The 27,228-nt window shown below is 40.2% G+C and overlaps 2 protein-coding genes across 5 annotated transcripts in view; one reads left to right on the top strand and one right to left on the bottom strand.

Annotated features, from left to right (window-relative positions):
• Positions 1-16,699, top strand: part of uggt1 (UDP-glucose glycoprotein glucosyltransferase 1) — a 31,158-nt gene extending 14,459 nt beyond the window's left edge. Inside the window, exons 16-40 of the mRNA XM_071498418.1 lie at positions 358-493; positions 649-780; positions 1,505-1,669; positions 2,710-2,830; positions 3,298-3,396; positions 4,207-4,301; positions 4,967-5,173; positions 5,350-5,481; positions 5,626-5,756; positions 5,871-5,966; positions 6,213-6,315; positions 6,432-6,511; positions 7,152-7,341; positions 7,757-7,915; positions 8,104-8,189; positions 8,318-8,402; positions 9,258-9,346; positions 9,629-9,733; positions 9,894-9,978; positions 12,017-12,199; positions 12,845-13,005; positions 13,196-13,310; positions 14,156-14,272; positions 15,075-15,219; positions 15,350-16,699. Coding sequence (XP_071354519.1) covers positions 358-493; positions 649-780; positions 1,505-1,669; positions 2,710-2,830; positions 3,298-3,396; positions 4,207-4,301; positions 4,967-5,173; positions 5,350-5,481; positions 5,626-5,756; positions 5,871-5,966; positions 6,213-6,315; positions 6,432-6,511; positions 7,152-7,341; positions 7,757-7,915; positions 8,104-8,189; positions 8,318-8,402; positions 9,258-9,346; positions 9,629-9,733; positions 9,894-9,978; positions 12,017-12,199; positions 12,845-13,005; positions 13,196-13,310; positions 14,156-14,272; positions 15,075-15,219; positions 15,350-15,369 — 3,037 coding nt within the window. The 3' untranslated portion in view covers positions 15,370-16,699. The remainder of the gene's footprint in view (positions 1-357; positions 494-648; positions 781-1,504; positions 1,670-2,709; positions 2,831-3,297; positions 3,397-4,206; positions 4,302-4,966; positions 5,174-5,349; positions 5,482-5,625; positions 5,757-5,870; positions 5,967-6,212; positions 6,316-6,431; positions 6,512-7,151; positions 7,342-7,756; positions 7,916-8,103; positions 8,190-8,317; positions 8,403-9,257; positions 9,347-9,628; positions 9,734-9,893; positions 9,979-12,016; positions 12,200-12,844; positions 13,006-13,195; positions 13,311-14,155; positions 14,273-15,074; positions 15,220-15,349) is intronic.
• Positions 16,700-17,984: 1,285 nt separating this feature from the next.
• LOC139633045 (transcription factor Sp3-like) lies at positions 17,985-26,502 on the bottom strand. 4 transcript variants are annotated; one of them, XM_071498419.1, is made up of 9 exons: positions 26,366-26,502; positions 25,943-26,040; positions 25,094-25,324; positions 24,403-25,005; positions 23,153-23,365; positions 22,801-23,005; positions 22,474-22,663; positions 21,643-21,839; positions 17,985-20,232 (listed from the first exon to the last, which is right to left on the bottom strand). In XM_071498419.1, the coding sequence occupies exons 1-9, from the start codon at positions 26,370-26,372 to the stop codon at positions 19,979-19,981; spliced, it is 1,998 nt and encodes a 665-aa protein (XP_071354520.1). In that variant the 5' UTR covers positions 26,373-26,502; the 3' UTR covers positions 17,985-19,978. The 4 variants fall into 4 exon arrangements, with proteins under 4 accessions (XP_071354520.1, XP_071354521.1, XP_071354522.1 ...); XM_071498420.1 differs by having other exon boundaries at positions 26,326-26,500; XM_071498421.1 differs by lacking the exon at positions 25,943-26,040 and having other exon boundaries at positions 26,326-26,501.
• Positions 26,503-27,228: the final 726 nt, after the last annotated feature.

Raw genomic sequence — 27,228 nt, 5'->3', positions numbered from 1 at the left:
GTTTGTGTCATCAGAGAAGTGGTGGAGTGTAAACTTTTCTTATTTTTCTAATGAATATGTCAATTAAAAAGCAACACACTACTTTTTATTGCTCCACAGTTACTTCAAAAACAAGGAAAATCAAATAGAAACCAGAGTAGCAGTCTGGTGGGATGTGTAGTTAAAATCTCTTTTAATTTAGGAGTTTTGTCAGGCAGGTTTGGGAGACCTTTGATACCTCCCTGCATGTGGTATCTTGGGAGGGTCAGTTTGTTTGAATACTGATGAAGCAGACACCACACACCCTGCATTTTATCTATCCAATATACATATCAGAGTTTGGTTTGGAAACTTATTTGCTCTCCGCTTGGGTGTTAGGATCGGGCTGGTGTTTGTGGTGTCAGATGAAGATGACATAGATGGTATGCAGGATGCGGGTGTGGCGCTGGTCCGTGCCTACAACTACATCAGTGATGAAGTGGACAGTCAGAGCGCTTTTGACGCGGTCATCTCGGTGAGTCGACCTTTTACCATCACTGTGCTGAAGCCTAATGAGCAAGCATATAGAGTATTGATTGTTGTCTAATAAAATACCTGTAGATGGGCAGAGACGTTGTGCTTCTTTTAACTGATTATGTCCTTCCCTTCCATCTTCTACTTTCTTTTCAGATGTTTAACCAGGTGCCCATTGGTGGACAGCTAAGTGTTGGGAATGTGGTGAAGGTGCTGGAGAAGAGGTTCCCCTACGTGGAGGTCAGCAGCGTCCTGGGAGCTGACTCCAGCTATGACAGCAACAGGAAGGTGAGGAGGGTTAAATGTGGCGTCACTGTGCTGGATGCTACCGTTATTTTGTGGGTATTATCAGTCAAAGCCAACATCGTTACCTTTTCATTAGTATTTTTTTTACGCTGTGATAAAATTAAGATTTTCTAAGGGAAATGTCAGACGCACAGGCAGCTAACTCAAGAAAGGGAATACATTTTCTGAAACTGATCCTTTTAAAACGAGAGCAATGGATAGTGTAATGAGGTTCAGACACAGAAGTTGAATTACAGGCAACAGTGACAAAGTAAGTTTTAGATTTAAACAGTCAGTGTTATACAGCACTTGTGTATTCCAAGTACGTGTAGTTTCAAAGCAAAATGCAGCTTCTCTTTATTTTCTACTGATCCTCTGAACTGTCAGCAGACCCATTTCAGATGAACCGAGTGTTTGAAGATTCATAAGGTGAAAACATCAGAAGTGAGTGATTTGTAGACATGACACAGGATTTTAAAATCAATTCTCTGAGCTGAAGCACAGACCTGAGAGCAGGTGTTATGTGTTCCTTTTCTGATTTTGTTTGAACTCTGGCAGATGAATTTTAAACAAGATGCAGTTGCCTCAAGAGTCTTTTGGGGTCGACCTGATACTGCTAGAAACCAAACCTACATATGTTTGGATTAGCGTTTCTAGGTCCTGCTTAGACACAGGTGCTCAGCCTCATGCAAACTGAAGTAATACCTCTTTATTTCTCCTCTATTAGGACGGCCGAGCGTATTATGAGCAGACAGGAGTGGGCCCGTTGCCTGTGGTCATGTACAACGGCATACCTTACCAGCGTGAGCAGCTGGACCCGGATGAACTGGAGACAGTCACCATGCAAAAGATCCTGGAGACCACCTCCTTCTACCAGAGAGCTGTCTACCTGGTCAGTCAGCAACACACACTCACACACACTTGTTACAAACAGTTGCTGAGAGAGAGTGAGCTTAAGTGAGATTTTATTTTCAGCGAGGTGTGTATTTCATGGCTAAGCCTCTGTTCTGTTTTTTTTTTTTTTTCCTCTATTCATCTTCAAAGCAAAATCAATTTTCATTGCAGATGAGTCAGAATCAAAACATCACTGCATTAATGTCTGTGCAGACACAAGTGCATATTTGAAGAGAATTACATTTTCTTGCTGTAATGCATTTAGTTCTTTCCAGGTATTCCTGATGTGCTCATATGCACATACAGTGTGTAAAAAAATGTTAGATATTTTCAGATTGTGCACATTTTAACAACAAAAATCTGTGGAATCCCATCAAATAAGATTTAATAGAACAGATTGCATATTCACTGATTTGTGTCACATTTGTGACTCTGCAGACACTGATAGTGCCAGTTGGGGTATTCAGTTGTGCTCTTTTGTTTTGTAATTTGCTCAATCTACTACAAAATAGAGTTCAATTTAAAGAAAACCGAAAACTGAAAGGAAACGAGCAGAAGCGCTCTAGGGTTGTCAAGGACTGTTGTGATAAATAAAATAAATTGTCTATTAGGCTGGATCTTTGTGAGCGTGCCATCTGTCATTCTCTCCTGTTTTAATGTTGTTCCAGCTCACAGACAAGCCAACTCTTCTGAATTGTTTCTTTCAAAGGTTTTTCGAAGGCATTGAAACACAGTGGGCAGTGTTTAATTTTGTTGCTATAAGAGTGTTGGAGCTGAACAGGGTGTTAGACATCACTCTTGTTTTGTCCTTTTTAATGTTTAATCCAAACTCGTCGGAGGAAAACTTTTCAGTCGATACACAAGCATCAGTAACTACAGCAGAAAAGCTATTAAACCTCGAGAGGGCTTTCTTAGCTGTGGGGATGAAAGGACAGACAAGGACCTCCTGCATCACTGTCTGGTCTGCAGTAACAGTGAAGAATGTCCTCTGTGACTTTGTCCTTTAACTTCCCGAGTCTGTGTCCATGTGGCTCGCAGGGGGAACTGGCCACAGATCACGACGTTGTGGACTTCATCATGAACCAGCCCAACGTTGTTCCTCGCATCAACCCTAGAGTGCTGTCCACCAGCAGGACATACCTGGACCTGTCTGACACCAGTGAGTTGACATACAAAGACATTATCTGGAAACTTACTTACAGTCTGTAACATCTAAAATTAGTGTCGGAAATGTTGCTACAAAATAAGGTTTGTCCTTAGAAACCTTTCTTGTTTTTTTTTTTTTTTTTAACCAGAACAGTGGTGCAGTGCAGGATAAAGCTTGACTGATGTTGTACAAGAGTTATTTTTAGCTAATGATCCAACATTGAAGCCTGACATCTTGACAGAAGACTTGACAGCAGACCATAAACTTGTCTTATCTTATGTTTTTATCCACAAACACTTTAGACACTTTATTTTCACCTGGACCTCTTTCCACTGCATGTAGGCCCTGCCAATGTACACTATAAATCCAAATATAGATATTTCTGTGTCATAAACACATACAGATAGAAGCTTTGCGTTGCACCCCTAGAGCACTGTTACACAATCTCAACTTCATACCTCTTCTTGTTCTCTTTATAGATAACTACTTTGTGGATGATTATGCTCGCTTCTCAACTCTGGACACCAAAGAGAAGAGCACCGCCGTGGCCAACAGCATGAACTACATGACTAAGAAAGGTAAGAGTGTGCAGGAGAGTCTCGTGTGATAGCTGGGCATATAAATGCAAAAACAGAATGGAAGAGGATGTTTGATGTCTCCCATGAAGATAATTTAATCCTCAAGCCTAAACTCTCTTCATGTATTCTCCCTCTGTCCTCTCCTCCTCGTCCTCCTCTTATTCATGTGTTTTAAAAATTTCCCTGCATCAGGGATGACCACCACCAACAGGCATGGTAATCACCCTTTTCCTCCATGTTATTCCCTCTCCTCCTCACTTGCTCTTTTTTTTCTGTTGTCTGTGAACAACATTGCTGGCAGCGTTCAGATGTGTTTGTGAATCCATCACCACCACCACCACCACCACTCCATCTGTGTTGCATTTCTCAGAGGACATAAATGACTAATTTACGCATGTGATGATTGTGTATTAGGGTACTAAGTATAAGTACTAAAAAAAATCGTTCACATAACTGCTTATTAAGTTCTAACATTATTTCTTCCATCTTTCTGAAGGAGAGCATGACAGTTCATTATGTGTCACTTGTAGTTGCATGGAGAATGAGATGCTGAAAGTTTGATTTGATGTTTGAGAATGACAAAAGTTTGAAGGTTTTTGATAATGAAGCAAGATTTGGAGTAGAAAATAACAAGAATATAGTTACTTTTTTTGGTGTCTTACAGCCCAGTACTCTACCCATGTAGATTTGTGTCCGATTTAGAAATCCTGACGAATGTGGCTCATCTCCTTTGCCTCATGAGTTCACCTGTGTGGCATCACCTCAATAACTTATCCTGACCGCCTGTCTTTCTTCTTCTGTGGTTGTCAGATGATGGCTACATCCGTCCTGTGACCTTCTGGGTGGTCGGAGACTTTGACAAACCCTCGGGACGACAGCTCCTTTATGATGCCATCAGACACATGGTACGATACAAAAACTCTTGTTGCACACATGAATGATTCTAAAGCGTCAGTTAAAGTAGTAGCTCAACATTGTGTGAAATATGCTTATTTGCTGTCTTGCCAAGAGTTAGATAAGATGGTTGATACCACTCACATATGTGTTTGTTCAATTTGAAGCTTCAGCCAGCAGACTGCTAGATTATTTTAGCATAGATAATGAAAACAGGCGGAAACAGTGAACCTGGCAACAAAGTCTGCCTACCAGCAGCTCACTAAATAACAGGTCCGACATATAACCCACCGTAAATCCAAAACTTTTTTGTTTTTACACTTCTGTTTTCGAACAGATTAAACAAAGAAAACGTGATACATAATCAGCTTTGTTCAGTTGTTGGTGGGTGGATTTTGTTACCTTCAGGTGAACTGTTAGCCCTTGTTCTCAGTTTTTATGCTGATCTCAGATCACAAGTTTAGTAGCTTCATCTTCAGCATTCAGAAATAAGAGTGGTATCAATGCTCTTGTATAACCTAGCAAGAATGTGAGTAGGTGGATTTCAAACTATTCCTTTAAGTTTTAGTTTTGTCTAATGTCATGCACTGCATTAATAATCAATGGGACTATTTTATATATGACTTTGCATACATTACCTTAATGTGATGTAAACCTCTCACCTGCTCAATAATAGAAAACCAGCAACAATGTGCGACTGGGGATGATCAACAACCCGTCAGCTGGTCCGTCTGCCGAAACGAGCCGTGTGGCGCGAGCGATCTGGGCTGCCATGCAGACACAATCTGCCAACAATGCCAAGAACTTCATCACTAAAATGGCTAAAGAGGAGACCGCCACAGCCCTGCAGAAGGGTGTTGACATCGCAGAGTTCGCTGTTGGGGTGAGGGGAGATGGACAACTTCACTTTTCTGTGCAGGATCATGATTCAAAATGATTATGCTTCCTCCTGTTGTTATTGTTCAAACTCTGCCCATGTTAAGCCTCGTGAGCCTTTTTATTTTTACTCTTAATTTTCCCTTTTATCGACTGCCTACAAGTTATCTATTTTTCCTTCAGGGTATGGATGTGTCATTGTTCAAGGAAGCATATGAGGGACCCAAATTTGATTTCCTGCTCTCCCACGCTGCCTACTGCAGAGATGTGCTCAAACTCAAGAAAGGACAAAGAGCAGTTATCAGCAACGGAAGAGTGAGTCACAATCAAGTTTCTTATTGTTAACAGAATGTTAAACCTGCACTATGAATATACATAGTTTGTATTTATGGATAAATATGTGCACTTTCCTACAATTACTACAGCTTTTAAATCAATACTTTTGTTCCTTGCTTACAGATCATAGGGCCACTGGAGGAGGAGGAGGTGTTTAACCAGGATGACTTCCTGCTTTTGGAGAGCATCATCCTGAAGACGTCTGGAGAGCGAATCAAAAGCAAAGTCCAGCAGTTTGGAATCGAGGAAGACAGGTATTTTATTTCATTTTTTGAAGCTGAAATCCTCTCATGCTCCTTCAGGAACATCACAAAATAATATTTTCAGATTGTGTTGAGTTTTGCGAGTTAACGCTGAGTCTCTCTCAGGGCCAGCGACCTTGTGATGAAAGTGGATGCTCTGCTCTCCTCTCAGCCCAAAGGAGAAGCCCGGGTAGAATATGACTTTGCTGATGACCGCTACAGGTAAAGCTAGAATGTTTGCACAGAGTTCAGATACACAGGTAGACCTTCATTTCCTGAGAAAGGCTGAGCAGTGAAAGTTTTTTTAAAAATTTGTTTTCCTCCAGGGTGGTATTGCAGCATGTGGCTATATTTTTTTTATTCTTTAAAAAAGAGAACTAATGAACTGGTAAAGTCAACGTGTCCTCTGCAGACAGCAAGAAAAGGTTGTTTACTGGACTTGATCATTGATTTGATGACTTTTGACAGTGCTGTGAAGATCCGTCCTAAGGAGGGAGACGTGTACTTTGATGTCGTTGCAGTAGTGGATCCAGTAACCAGGGACGCACAAAAACTTGCTCCTCTGCTACTGGTAGGGTGAATGTGGTCTGGATTAGTCCAGTTGATTTATCTGACATCCCTCTGACCTTTTCCACATCTTATTTCTAACCCATCTTTCTTCCCAATTCCTCCCCTCAACACCTGCAGGTTCTGAAGCAGCTAGTAAACGTCAATTTACGGGTTTTCATGAACTGCCAATCCAAGCTGTCAGAAATGCCTCTCAAGAGGTGAGGACACAAACTGTTTCTTCACAGAGTGAATACTCAAATACATCCTAATTACTCCTGTATGCCTGCCCCACATTATGTCTAGTACCTTGGGTTTTCTGCTCATTTAAAGTTGGTCATTAAGCCAGTGCATTTCATTTTTTATTTTAAATGAGGCACTGAACCCTTAAAATGTCATAATTCTGTATAACTCTGTTGTCACACTGCTTTGATCTTTGCCAGTGTCAGAAGTTTAATTAAAGTTGGGTCCAGCTGCTCCTCAAGCATCACTGGAAGCTTAAGGCTCATTAGTTTTGGTTGTTCTTTTCCGGATATCCAGAAATATATTTATTTAAACTGTTAAAAACAAGTGAAAATTTACTTTAAAAATATATCTTTCACTAAAAATTTTAATAATTCATTGTTTTTTTACTAACTTTGCCGACTCTGTTGTTGCATAAACACTGTGGTGATGAGTGTCCTCTTACAGCAGGAAACATAGATATGATTTTAAAATCTCTTTGAAAATTGTTTTACAAGCATATCATATTATTTTTTGGGAGCTGGATAGAATCCAACTCAATAAAAACTGACAGTGATAATCATACACTAAATGGTAGTTGTAGGCTTGAAGTGTTGAAGTGTCTGTGTTTTCTTCCAGTTTTTACCGTTACGTGTTGGAGCCGGAGGTGATGTTTCAGACTGACAGTAGTTTCTCTCCCGGCCCCATGGCCAAGTTTCTGGATATGCCTCAATCTCCACTTTTCACCTTAAACCTCAACACTCCCGAGAGCTGGATGGTGGAGTCTGTGCACACTCGATATGACCTGGACAACATCTACCTGGAGGAGGTATAGAAATTCTTTGTGTGTGGGTTCAGTCAGAATCTGTGGTGGTGAAATACTTAAAGGTGTTTCTCAAAGAGTTCACCCATTTTCAGCAGTGAACTCAGTCAGTGTTTAAACACAGTTTCCATACACATGGCCCCATTACTTAGATTTCTGACTTCCAACTAACTGTCTTTTACTTTTCTTTGCCTCCTGTTGTAACCACAGTCATCCCAAGAGGTGTGATCTCGCTTTAAATTTTCCCTCCTGAGATTTCTTCCATTTTTGCGTATATGCTGATGATTTTGGAAAGTTTTCCCCCATCATCTTGACAGCTTTAGGTTTACTTGGGAACTTTTGTAATTGGGTGTCTGTAAAGCCCCTGTGTGTTGATATTGGGCTGCGCGACATGAACTTTACTTTCCTCTGGTGATGGCAGGTGGAGAATATTGTAGCAGCAGAGTACGAACTGGAGCATCTTTTGTTGGAAGGCCATTGTTTCGATGTCAGCTCAGGCCAGCCGCCACGTGGGCTCCAATTCACCCTGGGAACTGCCTCCGAACCGGTCATTGTGGACACCATCGTCATGGCAAACCTGGTAAGATATAGGTTCAAACTCTCTGTCCTTAGAGCAGAAAGTTGCTCAGAGCCCAAACAAGTTTGCCAGCTGTTACAGTTTGTTAATTTTCCTTTTCCTTTCCTGGTGTATTCGTCACCTTTTGTTTGGATTTGTCTTGTATTCGTATAATCACAAACACTGTACATGTCCTGTGTTCTGCTCTGTAGGGCTACTTTCAGCTGAAGGCCAACCCAGGTGCCTGGATCCTGAAGCTGAGGAAAGGGCGCTCTGATGAAATCTATAAGATTTACAGGTGAGAACTGGTTATATTGTCTCATTAGTTTTTAAAATTCAGCCCATGCTCCTACTCTTGAATTTAAACATTAGCTGTAAACTTTCTGCTGGATTATTTTTCTTATCCTTTCGATCTTCATGTTGCAGCCACGATGGCACGGACTCTCCTGCAGACTCAGACGACGTCATAGTCGTGCTGAACAACTTCAAGAGCAGGATCATTAAAGTCAAGGTCAGTTCACCTGTGATAAAGTGACGACTGTCTGGCACAACAGCCTGGAAACAGTGATAGGAATATGTCCTTCAACACATTCAGCTGATTTCTTTTTTGTCCCGAACTAAATAAAACCAAATCCTCGGCAGTGAGTGGCAACAATTTAAGTCTCAATTTCTCAGCTCATAAATTTTAATGAGTAGAAGAGACTCCAGTCTGTGTTAAGTCATATATATTTAATGGGACAGATAAATGAAAAAGTCTAAATATAGATGTGTAGTCCCAATTCCATAGATTCAGGATACAGTTTTGCTTCAGCAGAAGTCATTTTCCTGGAGAAGAATTTTTCTCAGAGGTTGTTACTTTATGTGATCATATCATTTATCATATCACTGGTTACCACATTGTAGTTTTGGTACCATCAATAAGAGGTGCCAGATTTTTCAAATCCAGCACAAATGGGCTTTAATATGTCGTCCTTGTACATAAACAATAAGACAACTCTTATTAGCTATTACAGATTCATGTTGGCAGATCTATGTCAAAACATGTTGTTCAAGTTCTGTGTGTGCAGTGCAATCACAGCTGAAACTTTCTGGACAAATGCCACACAAAACTGACATCTTGTACAATTTGTTCATGTCATTTAACAGCAAACACCAACACATAAGAGAAGAAATACACAGTCACATACATCATTTTATATAATGTTTTATTATTATTATAATGTTTTCCCCCTCATTTAAAATTCATTTAAAAATGGAATTGTGACAAAGAAATATTAAGCTTACAAATTAACTGGATGTCTAACATTTCCAGAACCTTTCCTATTGATTGTTTCACTAACTGATTTTAAAATTGCCTGTTGATCAGGTCCAGAAGAAACCAGACAAGTTCAACGAGGAGCTACTAAGTGATGTGACTGAGGAAAATGACACCGGCTTCTGGAATACTCTGACCAGGTACAACTTTGGTTCAAAACTACCAGCACCTGCTCCTGAAATTAGTTGATTGACAGGATTTAATCTTCAGCGATTTTGGAAATTGTCAAAATATTTAACAATTGTTGACAATTAATCAAAAAGAATAATCAATTAATCAATAATGAAAATAATTGTTGGTTGCAGCCCTAATAACAGTTTGCATCGCCAGCACAGAAATGCAAGTATGTGTTGTGATTTAAAAATCGTTTGAAATGTCTAAACTGTCAGATTACGTGTTTTATTTTCTCTTTTGCCTTTCAGTAGGTTCACGGGTGGAGGAAAGATGGAGGAGCCAAAGCAGGAGAAAGACAATGTGATCAACATCTTCTCTGTGGCCTCGGGGCATCTCTATGAGAGGTTCCTCAGGTTAGTGTCAGAGATATGACCAGACAGAGAAAAGGGGATTGTTATATCAATCAAAATCCTTAAAAACTAGCATCCTTACTTCTTCTTCTTTATTTTTTTTAGTATTTTTGTTCTTCCAGCTCCGTTGCCATCAATGCTTTTATCCCTCTTCCCTTCTCAGAATCATGATGCTGTCAGTTCTGAAGAATACCAAAACTCCCGTCAAGTTCTGGTTCCTCAAGAACTACCTGTCTCCGACTTTCAAGGTAGGATTTTTTGTTCTTTATTTTTTTTTTTCTCCACAGGTGTTACTTGAAATCAGCTGGCATCTCGCCGTTGATGTGGAGATTTTCTCTGACTGCTTTAGCTTTCTCTTTTCAAACAGGAGTTGTGAAAATCAAAGTGAAAGATGCAGAAGGGATGAGATTTTTTTTTTTTTTAATGCTCTGCTAGAGGAAAAGCTCCTGATAAATGATTACACTTCAGTGCTTTTCTCGGCTCACAGTTCCACTCCTCATATCACTGATGTTTATTATCATTGATGTGTCCTATTTTCCCTGTGGTTTTCATTATCCTTCAGATATTCAGATATCAATGTGTATTACTGTTTTATGAAGTCAGAAAACAGAAATACGCATCGATAACTGAAGACACTGATGAGTGATTTGGTTTTAAAATCCAGATTCCCACTCAGACCATTACCTAGAGGCTCCAGCAGGTGTTCCAGTTTGAAGGATTGCTTTGAATATTTACATTGTAGTCTTCAGAGAGTTGTGCCGTCTGTTAATTGGCAAGAAAAAAAACTATCCCAACTGGAATCCAGCAAAGCATTTCAGTTCATTTCACTGTCTTGATTTAAAAGGAGGACACACATTAATCAGCATTTCTGTAAATGTGCCAGTGTCAGTCTGATCATTTTCGGCTGCAGCCCTTTTGAGTGGATTTGACAGGTTAAGAAATACAAACACAGGACAGTAAGATGCCAAAATGACAACAATGGCAATAAAAACAACTTTGTCCATGAAGCAAAACAGTGGAGCAATAATACAGTGATACATTACATGCAGCCATCCAGGGAAATATGAAGCATAAATGAGCAATCCTGTTAATAACCACATTTTGTGCCCATTAGCCGTGCAGAGCAGCATTCAGCAATAAGACATAGATAAAGTACTGCATACTGTTAATAAATATTAACCTTAATAAAATCTTAATGGAATTTGTTTGAAAGTCAGAGTCGTGACACACTGTAACAAACTAAGCAGCTAAATGAAAGAAAAGTAAAACCTGTTGTTCCATAAACTCTAGAAATGAACCAACAGACAGTTTAGATTTACAGAAAGCATCAGTATCTAACAAATTCAGCTATAGAACATAACAGTGGGACTGTTTAATTACTTTTCATAGTTTGCACATTTCTAACGTTTTTGCATGACAGAGTATGACCTGTTTTATACCTGCATTCAGATTAAGATTGTTACACTTTGGTGGTTGGAAGATGTCAAATATTAGTGTCGTACTGAGTGTAGTTTGATGAAATCTGTGAGCAATCAGCTGTTGGTTTGGTCCCCGACTCCTCCTGTCCATGTGTTGATGTATCCTTGAGGGAGATGCTTAACCTGAAATTGCTCCTGATATTCAGTATTCAGTACTAGTTCATACTTTTGGACAAAAGTGTCCAAATTTGATAAGAATTGATAAAGTGACGATCTGCGGGGTGAAACTGTGTTTGGCTGACGGTGACAATTCTTCTTCTGCTTTCCACTGGAAATCAAAGAACAGTACAACAGTTTTTTATACACCAACCAGAGTTTTCACGCACCCACCCTGTGAGGTTGAATGGTGGTTGGTGGTTTAAACAATATGCCAGACTAAATTAACTTTTACTACTAAATGAAGGCCTTTAATAGAACATTTGCCCTTGCTGCATTTTCAAGAAAGCCTGAGGAATGTTTTTCTGTCTTTTCAAATTCAAGAGATGGATTTACAACTGTACACGTGAAACTGATTGAACACATATATTCAGAGAAATTATATCCTCAAACACTAAAAAACTGAAGAAATGTAATGTGCAAACAACAATGTGTTATTTTAATATTAAATGTTGAGTGATTCTTCAAAACTTTTTTATCAGATTTATTCATCATTGTCTTTATTGTGTCTGACTTGCTTACTTTTTGTTTAGTAAAAGTCATGATGTGAAAATGCTGACAGCCCTAATTGGTTTCAAATGCATAAAACTTTATCAGTGCATTGCTAGCACACACTGTGACGGATGTGTTTTTTCTGTGTGACATCTTGCAGGAGTTCATCCCCCACATGGCCAAGCAATATGGTTTCCAGTACGAGCTGGTCCAATATAAGTGGCCTCGCTGGCTACACCAGCAGACCGAGAAGCAGAGGATCATCTGGGGCTACAAGATCCTGTTCCTGGACGTGCTGTTTCCTCTCGCTGTCGACAAAATCCTGTTTGTGGACGCTGACCAGGTTAGCTCATATGTAGCTGTATAACATTCAAATATTTGTTCCTTTGATTGTTTATATCATGAGGTGATGATTTAAAAGGCACTACATGAAGAGACTAATATTGATGAGTCTGATAGCTCCAAAGAGACAGTGTTAATTGCAGTTATTCTTCATGATGTCTATAAAGTCCTAAAAAGTTTAGAAATTGCCTACATGTTATGGAAACTGTGACATGTGATGACAGTTATTAGTTATTATTTGCTCACAGTCAGGTCACATTTTGAGACATTTTGCACTCATCTAATCCTAACATAGACTTTCAAGCAGTCAGAATTTAAATGATTAATCAACAGAAAAGAAATTGGCAAATACTTTGATCTGTAGATTGTTTTAAAAAAAGAATTTGAGCATAAGTGCCAAAACTTCAGTCTCAAATGTGAATATTTGCTGGTTTTCTTCATGTTCTCTGATGGTAGTTTTAATGCCTTTTGGATTGGTTGTTGGACAAAACAAACAATTTGAGGACATCAGCATCAGCTCTAGAAAAACGTGATAGTTATTTTCAGTAGTTTCTGTCATTTTATAGACAATCAAGAAAGTTTTGGCTAGTAGCTGCCATATAGCGATCCTTGTGTATCGTTAATGCCTCATCCTCCTCTCCTGCAGATTGTGCGGACAGACCTGAAGGAGCTGCGTGACTTTGACCTGGAGGGAGCCCCATATGGTTACACCCCATTTTGCGAGAGTCGGAGGGAGATGGACGGGTATCGCTTCTGGAAGTCTGGCTACTGGGCGAGCCACCTCGCCGGACGCAAATATCACATCAGGTACACACACTGTGGTAGCTCTGCTGCAGCGTAACAGTCAACTCAGCCCCTGTGTCAACAGCACCTCTTTAAAAGTCAATCACCCACAAACACACACACACACAGACAGACACGCTTGGACTGTCTTTTTCAATCCATTTTTCATACTTTCCTGCATAGTTCATGTGTTACCATCATTTATCCTGTGCAGCGCCCTGTACGTGGTCGACCTGAAGAAATTCAGGAAAATAGCAGCAGGAGATCGACTCAGGGGACAGTACCAGGGGCTCAGCCAAGACCCAAACAGCCTTTCCAACCTGGACCAGGTCTGTGACTCTCTGTCTTTTCATTGACTGTCACTGTCATTTTAAAGTGCCTTGGAGATCTGATGCTGAAGACTAAGACAGGTTTTGTCAACTGGTGTAGTTCATATTTTATGAAATACATCTGACATTATCTCCGACCATTTTCCAAAGCATGACATTATTAGACTAATTTAAAACCAGTTTCCAGTATAGTATAGAGTTTATAGAGTTTCCATTCATTTCAGTGATTTATGAAACTCTTAAAACTATCACAGTGAACATCTTGTTGCTCTTAATTTTTTGTCAAAGTTGTGGTGGCTTTGTGTGGTTGCAAGATGAACTGCAGTGAAAACTTTCCCCGCTGTGTTCAAGAAGCTCTGTGATCAGAGATTTGAGAATTGGTTGTTGAACAACAGCCTCACAGAAACATCTAGATTCTTCTTACATTGTCATAACGTCACTGTTTACTGATTGTTTTCTCTTCTGGTTGTGATTTTATAACAACAAATATTGTGATTGCAACACTGTTCATCAGCTCACTTTCACATATGGGACTCTCTAATGTCCCTGAACACAAACCCTGATTGTAACAGCATCACCACACGACTGACGACAAACAGAGGCAGCAGATAGTGACAATGCAGAGTGGGAAGTGTTAGTTAGGCAAATGCTTCTTCTCCTGCTTGCCTGTACATTGCCGAACCCTTTTTGTCATAATTTTTAATGTTTGAAAAAATCTGACATTAATGAATCTATAGCATCTATAGATGTGTCCTGGTGTCATTAAAATGTTTTCTTGTGTTTTATAAAATATTACTTTATGTCCCTGCCTCTCTCACTGGCCTCACTGTTCATTGTTTTTTCAGGATCTGCCCAACAACATGATCCACCAGGTGCCCATCAAGTCTCTGCCTCAGGAGTGGCTGTGGTGTGAGACCTGGTGTGATGACAGCTCTAAGAAGAGCGCCAAGACGATAGACCTGGTAATAAAAGTTTGTCTGTGTCTGTGTGTGTGTGTGTTGGGTGTGTGTAGATGTCAGGGATAGCATCAGGATAAAATGCTTTAAAAAGTAACAGAAAACAAGCTGCAGGGACGAGTGATGGGATTTGTTACAAGTGTGATGCCTCTTAACAGCCACTAGAGGGCAGACAAGGCAATTGTGAGGAAATAATTGACTTACTATAGAGTAGTATTTAAGTAAATAGTGAGTGTTACTCTGAATAAGTGTTACATCCTTGGTGAAACATTAAATAATTGCAACAGTAAAGAAATCTGCAGAGTTCACTCTGCACAGGAAGTAACCAAGCTTTGCAGTGTTTATTTGTAAAAAGCGATCACAGACCATGTGTTCACTGGCCTGTTGGAGTAAAGATTCCCCAAACTGTTGCCATTCAGTTGTTTTGAACCACAACTTTAACATTACTGTCCCTGAAGGGGAACTATTCTGTTTCACCTAGCTACTAAAAAAACTCAACACACAAAACCATAAAATACATTAAGTAAAACGGATGCTAAACTCACCTCACAAGCTCAAATTTATCTCGCTGTCGAGATTGGAGCTCAGTCTCTCCACACGGAGGACAAATAGGACACCGGAAAATGACTCGAGCCTTTGTGGAAAAGGATCTTAGTGGGAGCTTTGACTACGTGATGCATCCTGTGTCAGCTGTCAAGAGATTACCATACTACATAATCATATGGCTTTCAGAGTAGCAGGAATGAAGAGGGACGACGAGTGTGAACATCAGTTGATTATTTAGTCCATTTCTTTTTCCTGATTTCAGTGTAACAACCCCATGACCAAGGAGCCCAAGCTGCAGGCTGCGGTGAGGATCGTGGCTGAGTGGACCGATTATGACCAAGAGATTAAACGTCTGCAGACCAGAGTCCAGGAGGGAGCAAGCCACAGAACAAAGCAGCAGGGCACAGGTACTCAACACTGACAGACACACATACAGGTTTAACACAAATGCCTAAGTAGAAATTCTTAGAACAAAGTTTGTGTGCCAAGTGCATATATCAAGTCGATGCATTTTTATCTTCTCTGTCTCTCTTTCAGATGATCACACAGAGTTGTGAGGATCCTGCAGTGACTGTGATGAGGCAGTGAACTGGACTCTGTTTAAAGAGTCTGCTTCATGAAGAGAAGCTCCTCTTATGCCTTGGGGACTGCTGACTGACCACAAACAGTGCTAGACAGTTAAAATAATGTTCTGTTTTGTTTTTTTTATGACGTACGAAGGGGGAATTTTAGTGGTCAGCTATAAGAGGCTTTTCTGTATGTGTGTGCAAGCAGTGACTGTGAGAATGTATTTTGTGAAGCGAATCAAATATGGATTCTATTTTTTTCAGTGTAGTTTTTCTTTCCCCTGTGATAGATGTCAGTCTGTTAGTTTGCACTGATTTGGGGATTCTGGTTCTGGCTGTGGTGGAAGCACAAAGGGAGGTGAACAGAAAACTTGGGTTTCTAACAAACCAAACACCTGGTGGTGGGAAGGATTTCGGCTCACTCAACTGGGATTCAACATTAATTTTAAAGTTGGCCTTTCTCTGGATTGGTAAATGGTACAGGTAGATAGGTTTATACTTCTACTTTACAGCAACTAGACCTGGGCCAAATGTTTGTCATTCAGTATAATGACATAAATTTCTTTTTTTTTTTTTTTTTTTTTTTTTTTTTTTAATCGACGTGGCAAATTAATGCAAAATAACATAAAATAATCAAACTGAAATTCAGTGAAGTGAACTGTGATCCTGTTATTCATTACATCAAAAAATCAAAAACTTAAATGACTGTTTGTTTTTTAGTTTTGCAGCAGAATTTTGTAAAACCATATCACATTTCTGCCCAGCCACACTTGAGACATTTAGAAAAAGCAAACAAAGTCTGGAAATTTAATGTTACAGCTACATGTACATTATACATTATTTTGTACAGTTGTGGATCCACTTGTTATATTTCTTTTAAGAATCACCTCAAGCTACAGAGGATGTTTAGTGCCCAATCTAAACTTAACAACACTTTAAGGGAATTTGAATGGAGTTCAGAAATGAGTGATAATCATGTTTACACTCACCATCTGGTATTTGCCATGAAAATTAAGAACAAAATCAGCAGGCTTGACTGAATCTCCAGTTTCTTGTGGAATATTAATGTCACTGTGACTCTCAGGGAAGGATGTCTGAAGCTTGAGCAGGTTGCTGCATAAAGTATGAATCAGAGGAAAGGGGAGAGGTTGTTATCTGGTTTAGTTTACGGTACTGTGAGGGAAGAGCAGCCATGACATTAAGGTTTGGCTGAAAAATATTAGATTTTCTGTTTCTTGGTAACATCCATGGATCTGTCGTTATCATCCTGTTTTGGCTGTCAGATATTTTTGTTAAATAAAAATCCCCAATAAAGAAGTGGTCCAGTGTATTTTCACAGTTTCCACCACCTCTGATAACCTACCAAGGGTACTGGTAGGGGGACCTCTGCAGTCTCAGGGTGGAAAGGTATAATTAATTTGAAAAAATAAAATAAGATGATGACTTAAATAAAAAAAAAAAAAAATTTAAATCTACACATTTCTTTATTACACCTGAACAACTGTTGGAATTGAAAGTTCTAAATCTAGTTCGCAAGCAGAGTTCAAAATGACTAAAGGTAAGAGAGAATGAGAAATAGGTTAAAATGTATTAAGACTTGAAATAGTTTTCTAAACATAAATGATGATTAATAATAATGATAATTAATTGAAATAAAAGTAGGGGATAATGGTAAATAGGTGAGAGAAATTGATAATGGTTGAAATAACGAGCTTAAAGTAAGGGATAATAGATGAAAGTAGTGGATAAATGGCTGAAATAGGTAAAATAATGGATGAACAGTTGGAATAGTTAAGACTAGGGGGTAATAGTAAATAGACATAAGTAAAGGATAAATAGCTGAAATAAAAGTAATGAATAAACAGTTTAAATAATTTGCAAAAAGTTATGGATAAACAGCTGACATGGCTAAAATGTGTAAGTAAGTAATGACTAAAAGGTTGAAATAGTTGGCTAAAAGTAATGGATAAACAGGGGAAATAGTTAGCTATGAGTGGCAATAGGTGAAAATAATCAATACACAGTTGAAATAGGTGATGGGTAAAAGGTTTAAAAAGCCGAAAATGATGTAATACTTTAAATTGTTTGCTAAAAGAACTGATAGCAGGTTAAAGTAATGGATATGGTTGAAATATTGAGCTAAAATAAATACAAAACAGTTCAAATAGTTCGAATTGATGATTGTAAATAAATAACTGAAAAATAATTAATAGATGCGATTATTAGCTCAACGTAATGGATAAACAGTTCAAATAGTTGGTTAAAAGTAAACAATAAGGTCAGGTCACATTAATGGATAAACAGTTGACATAGCTAGCTAAAGGTATGGGGTAACACTTAAACCCATTAACTAAAATAATGAGAAAGACTTTTCTAGAAAAAGGTTGAAATGCTTTTCTAAAAGTGATGGATAATAGAAAATAGCCAAAAAAGTGAATAAACGGTTGCAGAGATAATGGATATATGGTTGATATACTTACGTAATGGCTTTTGTCAATGGAGGGGTGCTTGAGTTCATCTGATAGGGCTGTCGGGTACAGGTTAACACAATTTCTCTGCATGCAAGATAACTTGATGTTGCCCTCAACACACAAAACCTGTCACTGGAAGGTTTCAGACTTTTATTGTGATCCATTTGAAAAAATGTTTTACAAAAAGGTAACATTCAGTTTTTACACCAATTCTTTAAAAAAATCACTTAAAATAAGGTTTTGATACAACAAATTCAGTTAACTAAGTAATGGCTTCTATAAACAATGTGAAAATAAGATAATATACACGTAAATGAATGCTACAAACATAACAGACAAACAGAGGAAGGGATTACATTAATTAAAATTAAAAAAAAAAAAACAAAAACAAACAATGGCATGATTGTTTTCCTTTTGACTTGAGTGACATCTGGCCAGAATTACCAACAGAGCAGTTATTGCAAAACTAATCCCACATCATCTGGTGTCCAACTGGAATGTTCGATGACAAAAAATGCCCGTGTGGGCTTGCTGATTTGTTGCATCCGTTTCTCCGTTTTCTTCACATGGCAGCACTGGTGCATGTTTTCCTCCTGCAGCCATGTGCAGCTTACAATGACAACGAAAAGCCCTGCAGGAATTCAGAGGTAACCGCTCTACATTTTAAAATCTCTTAAAATGATCACCATCACGTGGCTTTCATTTATATGACACCCAGATCGGCGAAAAGAACAGGAAAACTGAAATACAACGCAAATTTACAACAAAAATATGCAAAAAGAAAGTAAAAGACGTGTTTTGATGTGGACAAGCACAGCGGACGGTGTGCTCGTGAGGACAGATGAGACATTCTGTTCAGACTGACCGGATGCTGGAAGAAGTTGCCCTTTTTCAGAGCGGCTTGCATCTATTTCCCCCCACTCAAGGTGGGAAAACGACTTCAGATCAGTAAACAGTGGCACTGATGTCCTTCTCTAACTGCCAGCTAAACCTCCTGCTCTGTTTGAAACAGCAAGGCATGACATCAGCGTCACCGTCCTGTTGGCTGTCAATGATTGGGCGACAGCTGCTGCTAAGGAAAAGTTTGACATTTCAGGAAAAACGCTTTCTTGCCAAGAAGTAGATGAGAAAAGGGGAAAACAGCCGCAGTCTGGCTCTGTCCAAAGGTAACAAAATCCACCCACCAGCACTTCTAAAGCTCATGAATTAACACGTTGAATTTTGTTTGTTTAAGATGTAAAAAAAAAAAAAAAAAAAACAAGGTGTAAAAACATTAATCTGTCATTTTTACAGGGAGGTTATGTATGCATCAGTTTTTCTACAGATTAAACAAACAAGATACATGTTTACTAATGAGCTGTAGAGCTAATGAGAGGCTGTTTCCCCACTTCCAGTCGTTATGCTAAGCTAAGCTTACCAGCCACTGGTGGTAGCTTCATATTTACTGTACAAACATGAGAGCTAACCCTCTTCTCATCTAACTCTGAGAGAGAAAACTAATAAGTGTATTTTGCCAAAAATGTCAAACAATTCCTCTTAAAAACAAACCCATTTGTTCCTGGCAGCAGCAGTGCAACAGTTCAGCGCGGATGTTGCGCTGCTTCAAACAGAGAGCTCTCCAGAGACAAAACTCAATAATCCCAGAGAGGTTCACTTCTTCGTTTTCTCTCTTCCAAGAACGCCTCCTCATCATTATCTTCTCCATTTTACAAACATTTCTTACAGTTAACATCATCTGCAAAGCTTAAAAAACACATGCACCTCCAGCATTTTATACAAGAGTATGATACAAAATAAGGCATTTCATTGTGGTGAGTATTCATGTTGTGTTTTTTGAGTGTTAATGCATGTTTTCTTGGGTGTGTGTGTGTGTATGTGAGTGTGTTTACGCGTGTACATAGCAACCACATTTTAATGTTTTTTTTTGCCCGCCTATAAAAAGACTGCAAAAAACAAACAAAGTCATGATAACTCTTACTTAAAATATATATATTTGTCATATATATTTACGTATATATTCATATGTAAAAAAACAAACAAAAAAAAAAAGGTAAGAGGGGAAGAGAAGAGCCCAAGAGGTCCCTGTGGTAGGCCAGTTCTCAAAAAGCCACCTCACCCCATTCACCCCTTCATTCCATGACCTCACCGGGCGCCACAGTGACCAGCTGCAAAGGGATCTCCTGATTGGCTACGAGGTCGTGAGTAGTGGCGGTCTGGAGGATGAGTGTGGTTCCGTCGGTAGTGATGACGGCATCGGTGGTGGGCGGAGATGTGGACGAGGGAACGCCGCCTTTTTTATTCTGGTGAGTCTTTATGTGCTTGGCCAGGTGGTCGCTTCGCATAAACCTCTTGGAGCACTCTGTGCACACAAACTTCTTCTCTCCTGTGAGATCGATAAAACAAAAACATCAGACAGTGTGTAAAACCACTAACCTACTGGTTTAACCAGTAGATTAACCGGTGGGTTAAAGCAGTAGAGACAAAAAGGCCTATAATTATTTTAAATACATGAAATTGCTGAAATTTCACATCAGAAAATGATTGTTGAAAAAAAATACAACTTTTGGTGTGTAAATTCTCCCAAAAACTTTTTCAAACCTAAGGCCTTTTTTGAGGAAACTGAATTCAATCCTTTTTTAAAACTTTTCAAGACCTGTGGTAAAATTCATTTAGCCAAACAGCACTAGCACCATATATGTCAACACAGATGGATATGGACGTTTTGGGTCTGTAACTGTAAAATATTGGTCACAGTTCCTAAAAATAAACTGTGATTGAGAACAGTTTTCATTAAAACTACTTTACCAAAGAAGTGGTCCCTAAGAGAAAACTGTGGCTCAGTGACAAGATCTGTTTTCAAAACTTTGGGTCAACACATGTTCAACACGCAGGATAAAAGACTCTAATACAAGCTGAAAAAATATGTAGAACAACGTTTAGCACCCACCATCTTATTTCCTAAACTGAACTCTACACCATGGCATAAGAAAAGCACTAACGCTTGAAGAGAGCCTGACCAATGCATGTTAACTCATGATGAAGAACACAATCATACACGTTTTAACAAGTCATTCATAAACCTCTCTTTTCTATAGTAAATCACAGGCAAACGCTACACGAACAGTCCATTTTTAGTAAGGACAGTTTTTGTTTTTACATATGGGCCTTGATTCTTAAATTAAAATTATCATAATTAAGTATGAAAAATGAAGGCAAAAATAAATAAATGACGAATCCCTATCAGAGATTAACTGAGCCACAAACAATGTCTTAGAATTGCTTATTCAATTTAAGTAACAACAAAAACCTAGTAGTAGTAGAAGTATTACATTTATGCAAATTGTCTCATTTTATCCTCACATCACCCAACACGTTTAAATCCTGGACAGCTGCAGACAAACATCTATGAGGAACATGAAAATATTTGGGTATGTTTTGGTGTCTGTTATGTTTTAACTGCAATGTCTAACGACAGTAACATGTGAATTTCCCCACTGTGGGACTAATACAGGCGATCTTATCTTATGTCCTAAAAACTAAATCATTATTACCATTATTATTTTTTTTATTATGTTTTTATCATCGGACAGGAAGCAGGAATACAATATGTCATCACTCATCCCAGCTGAAGGCATGTTCCTTGTTTACCACTGAGTGCTAGCTCCAAGCTTAATTGTCATATTTTCATACAATAAATCGAGAGGAAATAAAAGCAGCCGGTACATAAAAATCAAAAGTGTTGACTGTACAACTGTGTTTGGAAATGTCAAGACTTGTGTGAGCTTCGTCTCACCTGTGTGTGTCCTCCTGTGTCTCTGTAGCTCGTCGCTCCTGGTGAACCTCTTCCCACAGAACATCCAGTTGCAGACGAAGGGTCTCTCCCCGCTGTGCCAGCGCAGGTGAGCTCGGAGATGGGACGTCTTCCCGTAAACCTTCCCGCAGCCTGCGATGTGGCAGATGTGCTGCTTCTTCTTCCCCATGCCTGAACCCCTGTGACACAAAGGAAAAATATGGAATGAGTAGAAGACACAAATACTGTAGATGATACATGAGTACATGAAGAGAAAAATAAAACAAAAAAGTAATTGCAAAGCCTGAAAAATGGTCTTTAAAAAGACATAAGGAATGCAAGAAAGAAAAAATAATAATCTTTACATCCCTATGTCCTTGCATGAATGTTTTTCCATGCAAATATAGATTTGCATTGTGGATAACCAGTTTAACAACTTTAACAAACAAAAGTTAAACACGAGCTCTGAAACTATGAAAGAATCAAAAAACGATGAGCTAATTTGAGGTTTCAAGACAATGAGTGTTTAGTACAGCCACTGCAATGAATAACATCTGGGAGTTACAGTCATATCACAGAAATGCGTCATTAAAATGGATTTTATAGTTGTATTAAAACTGGCTACAGCCTGGATAATATGGTGGTAATATCATTTTGTATTAATGTCATTATGATGCAAGTAAAATATTGTTTACTTGTCTTCACTTTTTCAAACTCTTGCATAATATCACAGTTAATCTTTTTAAATTGTTTTTTAATCTTATTGTTTCTAATAAATACGGGGGAGTGTGACACCTACACCTCCCTGGTATCTGTGCGTTTTATCTTTCCCACCTTCCTCCGGACTCTTTGCAGTTGGGGCAGGTGCAGGCTACTCTGCGGAGCCTCTTTCCCTCCCCGCTCGGCGTCTCCATGTCCTCGTCTCCCATCTGAACACGCAGATTGTTCAGGTCGCTGGGGTTCAGCGTGGAGTCTCCGCTCAGCTGCCACTCCTCAGAGTCTGGCTCCTCTTTTATCTGTATACCTGAAAAAAGGGGACGAGAGAGGCAGGCGGTGCAGGTTAACGATGTCTTTCAGTGATTAATGACCAGCGTTTTAACATTTGCAAGAATTATGAAGAATTATGTGTGGGGAAGTTGAGCATGTACAGGCGTCCCGTACCAGCTGGACTGTTGGCATCCTCTCCCTGTGTGTAGTGGACTCCACTTTGTGTTACAGAGTTGACTGTGACAGTCTGGAGGTTGGGCAGGCTGACCTGTCCTGCCTGGCCCAGAGGGAGGGTCTGAACTGGCGCTAAAGTCAACTGCTGGGCCTGACCCTGGCCCTGGGGCAACTGGAGCCCCTGGAGTGACTGGACACCCTGAACCTAGCAAGAGAGAATAGAAACATCTTAGTCATATGAAACAGCACGAAAACACAACATAATACTTAAAAGATGGCAATAGGGAATTTCTGTAGCCACTTTACTGCTTTGAAACATGAATAAACTTCCTACACAATTCTTTTAGCTTACCTGGAAGGTCTGCCACTGAATCTGTCCTGTAGCGGTGACAGTTTGGGCCTGGATGAGGAAGGTCCCAGGGTTGACCAGCTGCACGCTCTGTAGAGTCTGACCTGTTCCTGCCGTCAGGTCCTGACCTGTAGCCACCTGGGCTACCTGGGCCTGACTGTCCCCAGACAGCTGCAGGATTGGCTGCGAGATAGTAGTGGCGTTAGAGGTTGACACCTGCAGATCAAAGGGAACAGCAAAAAGAAAAATTATACACAGAGGCTGAGAAAGCAGCTTACAGCACAGTGGAGTCAGCTCTCACAGGCTAAGAGTTTATTTGTGGTTGAATTTCGAAGATCCAGAATCTCGAGAGCTGGCGGCACACAAGCTGCATTCACACGCTGACATCTAATCATTGAAGTGTCTTTTCTAATATGTATAATGCACCATTCTAGCAGTATGCACTTGCAATTGTAGTCATATAGTATATAAACATAAACAAACACACGTCAAATAAATAATGGGAAATTTAGGGTTACACTTGTGGCTTCAACAAGCCTAAGCATAAATACACAGTAACAATGCATAACATGGAAAAATGCATTGTATTGTGGCCTTAAAGTAATGGTTTCCATCCTTAATAGTTTATGACCTCTTAAAACAAATCTTTACTGTGACTCGTCCTCACTGTACTAGATACTAGTATTGATACCTGAGTTTTAACACAAATACCAAGGGGCACTTACTTAGAGGGATATCATCATGTTTTTTTAATACCATACCCTTTTTCATTTAACTAAAAAAGCACAGGCAGCTGTACAAGAACTTATCCAAACTACAACTGCCTAAAATTGAGGAAAAAAAAAGAAAAAAAAGTCTTTGAAAGTAGGAACCGATTGAAAGAACGGGTAAACAAAAAAACAAATACAACAAACTTTCAGTGCCAGCTTTCAGTGCTCGTTGGTTTTCAATACTGTGTGCTACAGACAAATATCCAGCCTTAGTTGTCACTAGTTATGGCCTTAGTGTGGACCAAAGATCGATTTTTCCTGCTCATTAATTAGTTTGAAGGATGTTAAAGGCCTGAAGTGGTGAAATTACCCGAGAAAAATAAGCAAAAAATAGGAAAAATCTGAAAAAAATAAACAAAATTTTGAGTGATATAATGTATTTACCACTTTATGCGGTTCTGACCTTTAGGCTGGAAAACGCCACCTTTCAGCATACAGGCATGACACAGATAACACGTGATGACATTAAAGGCAAGTGCTCACCTGGATTTGCTGCAGGTGGTTGTGAGAGTTGAAGTTCTCTGAGGAGGAGGGGTCAGACACGCCCGCGGACACAGCGGTTGCTTGGGTCAGAACTCCAGTCCCATCGATGGTCTCGGGGAGATGGGAGGAGTTGGAGGAGGAAGTGGTGGTGGTGGTTGGCACGTAGAGCTCTTGGTTGGCGTTGCTCACTGTCACCAGCGACTGTTTGCCGCTGCCGTCCTGACCCTGACTCTCCAGTGTCTGGCCGCTCATGATCAGCTGGCCTTCAGGTGTTACCCCTGTTGCAATGGGGACCGTCTGCGCTCCGGTGAGCCCTAGTGACTCCAAATCCACACTGTTTATGGGGACGAACGTTATGTTGCCAGGGAGCCCTACAGGTACTGTGCTGGTGTATGCTGTCCCCCCAGCCAGCGGGACACCTTGGATTGACTGTACTTGCCCCCCCTGCGTCAGGAGGTCTGTGGCCGCCGTCGTGGCGCAACTGATCCCGATGCTGCCCTGGCTGCCATCTTGGAGGAGCTGGATCTGCCCCGTGCCATCATCCAATCCCTGTGTCTGGAATCCTGCAAGTGTCCCATCTGCATTTTGGATTTGGGGGATGACCTGGACAAAGGAGTGACAGTTTTTTAGCAAGACCACCCCCTGAACTGAACACCTACTATATCTTAAACAGGTTTCTTTCCCCTTTTACCTGATACTGGATGCCTGACACTCCATTGGCTGTAGCCTCATTCCCAGATGCAGTAACATAAATGGGCTGGCTGGGAAGACTCCCAATAGGAAGCACGTACTGCCCGTTGGATGTGACGATCCCCGAGTTTGGAATGTGAACAACTCCCTGGTCTTCCTTCCCGGTCGAGACAGGAGTTAACACCTCCCATCGGTCTGAACCCGTCAGCTGGATGGCTGACATATCTGTTGTCTGGGAGTAAAATTAACACTGCTTAACAAGGACAGATTACACTTCTACAAGTAGACAGTGATTCATCTCAGCTTCAGATTAGGTCACAAGAAAAGGGAGGCAGCCCTGCTATTGTCTGAAAAACAGTTATGGTTGCAGAGACTGTGCTGATACATCGAAGACAAGAGTAAATCATGGGCAGTGGGTGATCACGCAGTATGGACGATAAAACAGGCACAAGCTGGATGCAGCCACCAACACGCAGAGTGAAGATAACAGGCTCAGAAATGGTCGAGAGCAAGGTGTGGGGGATGGGTGGCTATTACAACACAATTGAACGGTACTGTTTTGATTATGGACGCTATCCCTGCCACATTAGCACACCCCTGCATCCTCCAAGTCCAAGATACACCGGCTATCTTCCAGCGAGCCGACCCAAGTGACTGACTCCAGTGTCCTACCCACTATGGGCGGGTTTTACAGGGGTAAAGTGGGTGGCCGTTATTGAGGGGAACACAGGAAGTGTACGGCTTTCACCCCATGCCATCAAAATTTTAAAACGTGTGAACTTCATGCTCTCAAAAACACAACCAGCAATCGAAAGCGAGCGAGAAAGACGAGCTAGAAAATGTCGGATACCTGTGTTTCCGCTGCGCCGCCGGGTTGCAGAAACTCGCTTTGACTGCTGTCCACGTCCGCGGACGCCATTTCTCCTTGTTTCAGAGGCTGCTCTGGCGCTAGCAGGGAGAGAGGGGGAAACTCAGCAAAACTCTATAATCTTCAACTCCTGCCTGCCAGAAAAGCCCGCAAAGCATCCCCACTCTCCAGTCCTAAAGGAGCTGACTGCGAAATTCAACTTTGCAGCGGAGAGTCTGGGGCGATTTCGGCCCAGATTGACTGTTTACTTTGTCAACTCCGTGGCTAGCCTGCTAGCTCAGTTAGCTAACCATATCTAGCCAGTTAGCAGCAGAGCAAAAGATAAAAAGACGCAGCTTGTTTCGCTGGTTTCTGCACAAACTCACCGATTAGTTGCACGCTTCGATGCGCTAAATGTTTACGTACCAGTCATAGCGTGAATGGTAGTAAGCGGAAGGATTATCTGATCAACTAAACTCCGAACATGATTGTTTTATCAAAGGCGGGCTAGTGTTGATCGGTGAATTCGGGTCGATTTTTTTTCTATTTTGATTGACGGTGCGGGAAACACAAAAAGGTGGGACCAACACGCTTGACCGTCCAATTTGCATCACATTACAGGATGTCCCGCCCTTCTTCTCTAAGGCGATTGGCTGAGCGTGGGGTTCGGCGAGACGTCAGTGGCTAAGCGGAATGTCAGTCATTCTTTTAATAGGACGTGCGTTTCCTGTTTGTTGTTGAGAGAGACGAGAGGAGGAATGCAGTTGTCGGGAATCTGAGCAGAGGTACTTGGAAAACGGCTACGTTTGTGTCGAAAGTACACACTTTATTCTACCAACTGTTGCCAAATAAAGTTATTCACCCTGCTCTATTGTTGTTATTTGTATACAACGAGGTTTCTAATTGCCATAACACTTCAGCTCCTGAAGTTTTCGTGACTTTGTTCGTCAGCTGGCCTCCATTATACTACAATCAGCAATTATTACAACCATGTACTCAGTTATAGCTCGTTACAACACTTTATTTCGTGTCCTAATTGGCACATAACCCAAAAATTGCCTGCAAGTTCCGTAGACACTTCACAAGCACAAATTTTGTGTAGTTTACTTTCTATACATAACCAAAGCAGGGGAAAGCATTCAAGGTTTAATTCACAATAAAAGTTGTTTTACCAGCGGGAAAGTGTCAAAAAAGTGACTTGTTTAAAAAAGAAAACCTTAAAAAAGCCACTTGAGTAATTACGGACTATTACTGTTTAATTGTAATCAATAACTTGATGCATTCATAAA

The sequence above is a fragment of the Trachinotus anak genome, unplaced genomic scaffold (genome assembly GCF_046630095.1).
Source record: "Trachinotus anak isolate AG129_WGS33_773 ecotype Australia unplaced genomic scaffold, CSIRO_AGI_Tana_v1 ptg000015l, whole genome shotgun sequence".
Taxonomy (NCBI): Eukaryota; Metazoa; Chordata; class Actinopteri; order Carangiformes; family Carangidae; genus Trachinotus; species Trachinotus anak.
Note: the sequence above shows the minus strand (reverse complement) of the source record. Positions and strands in the feature narration are given on the sequence as shown.

Coding starts and splice junctions, on each gene's coding strand:
- LOC139633045 (XM_071498419.1), bottom strand. Junction 22,664..22,800: donor GGATGCCAACAGTCCAGCTG/GTACGGGACGCC, acceptor CCCTTTTTTCAG/GTATACAGATAAAAGAGGAG. Junction 20,233..21,642: donor ACACAGGAGGACACACACAG/GTGAGACGAAGC, acceptor TCGATCTCACAG/GAGAGAAGAAGTTTGTGTGC.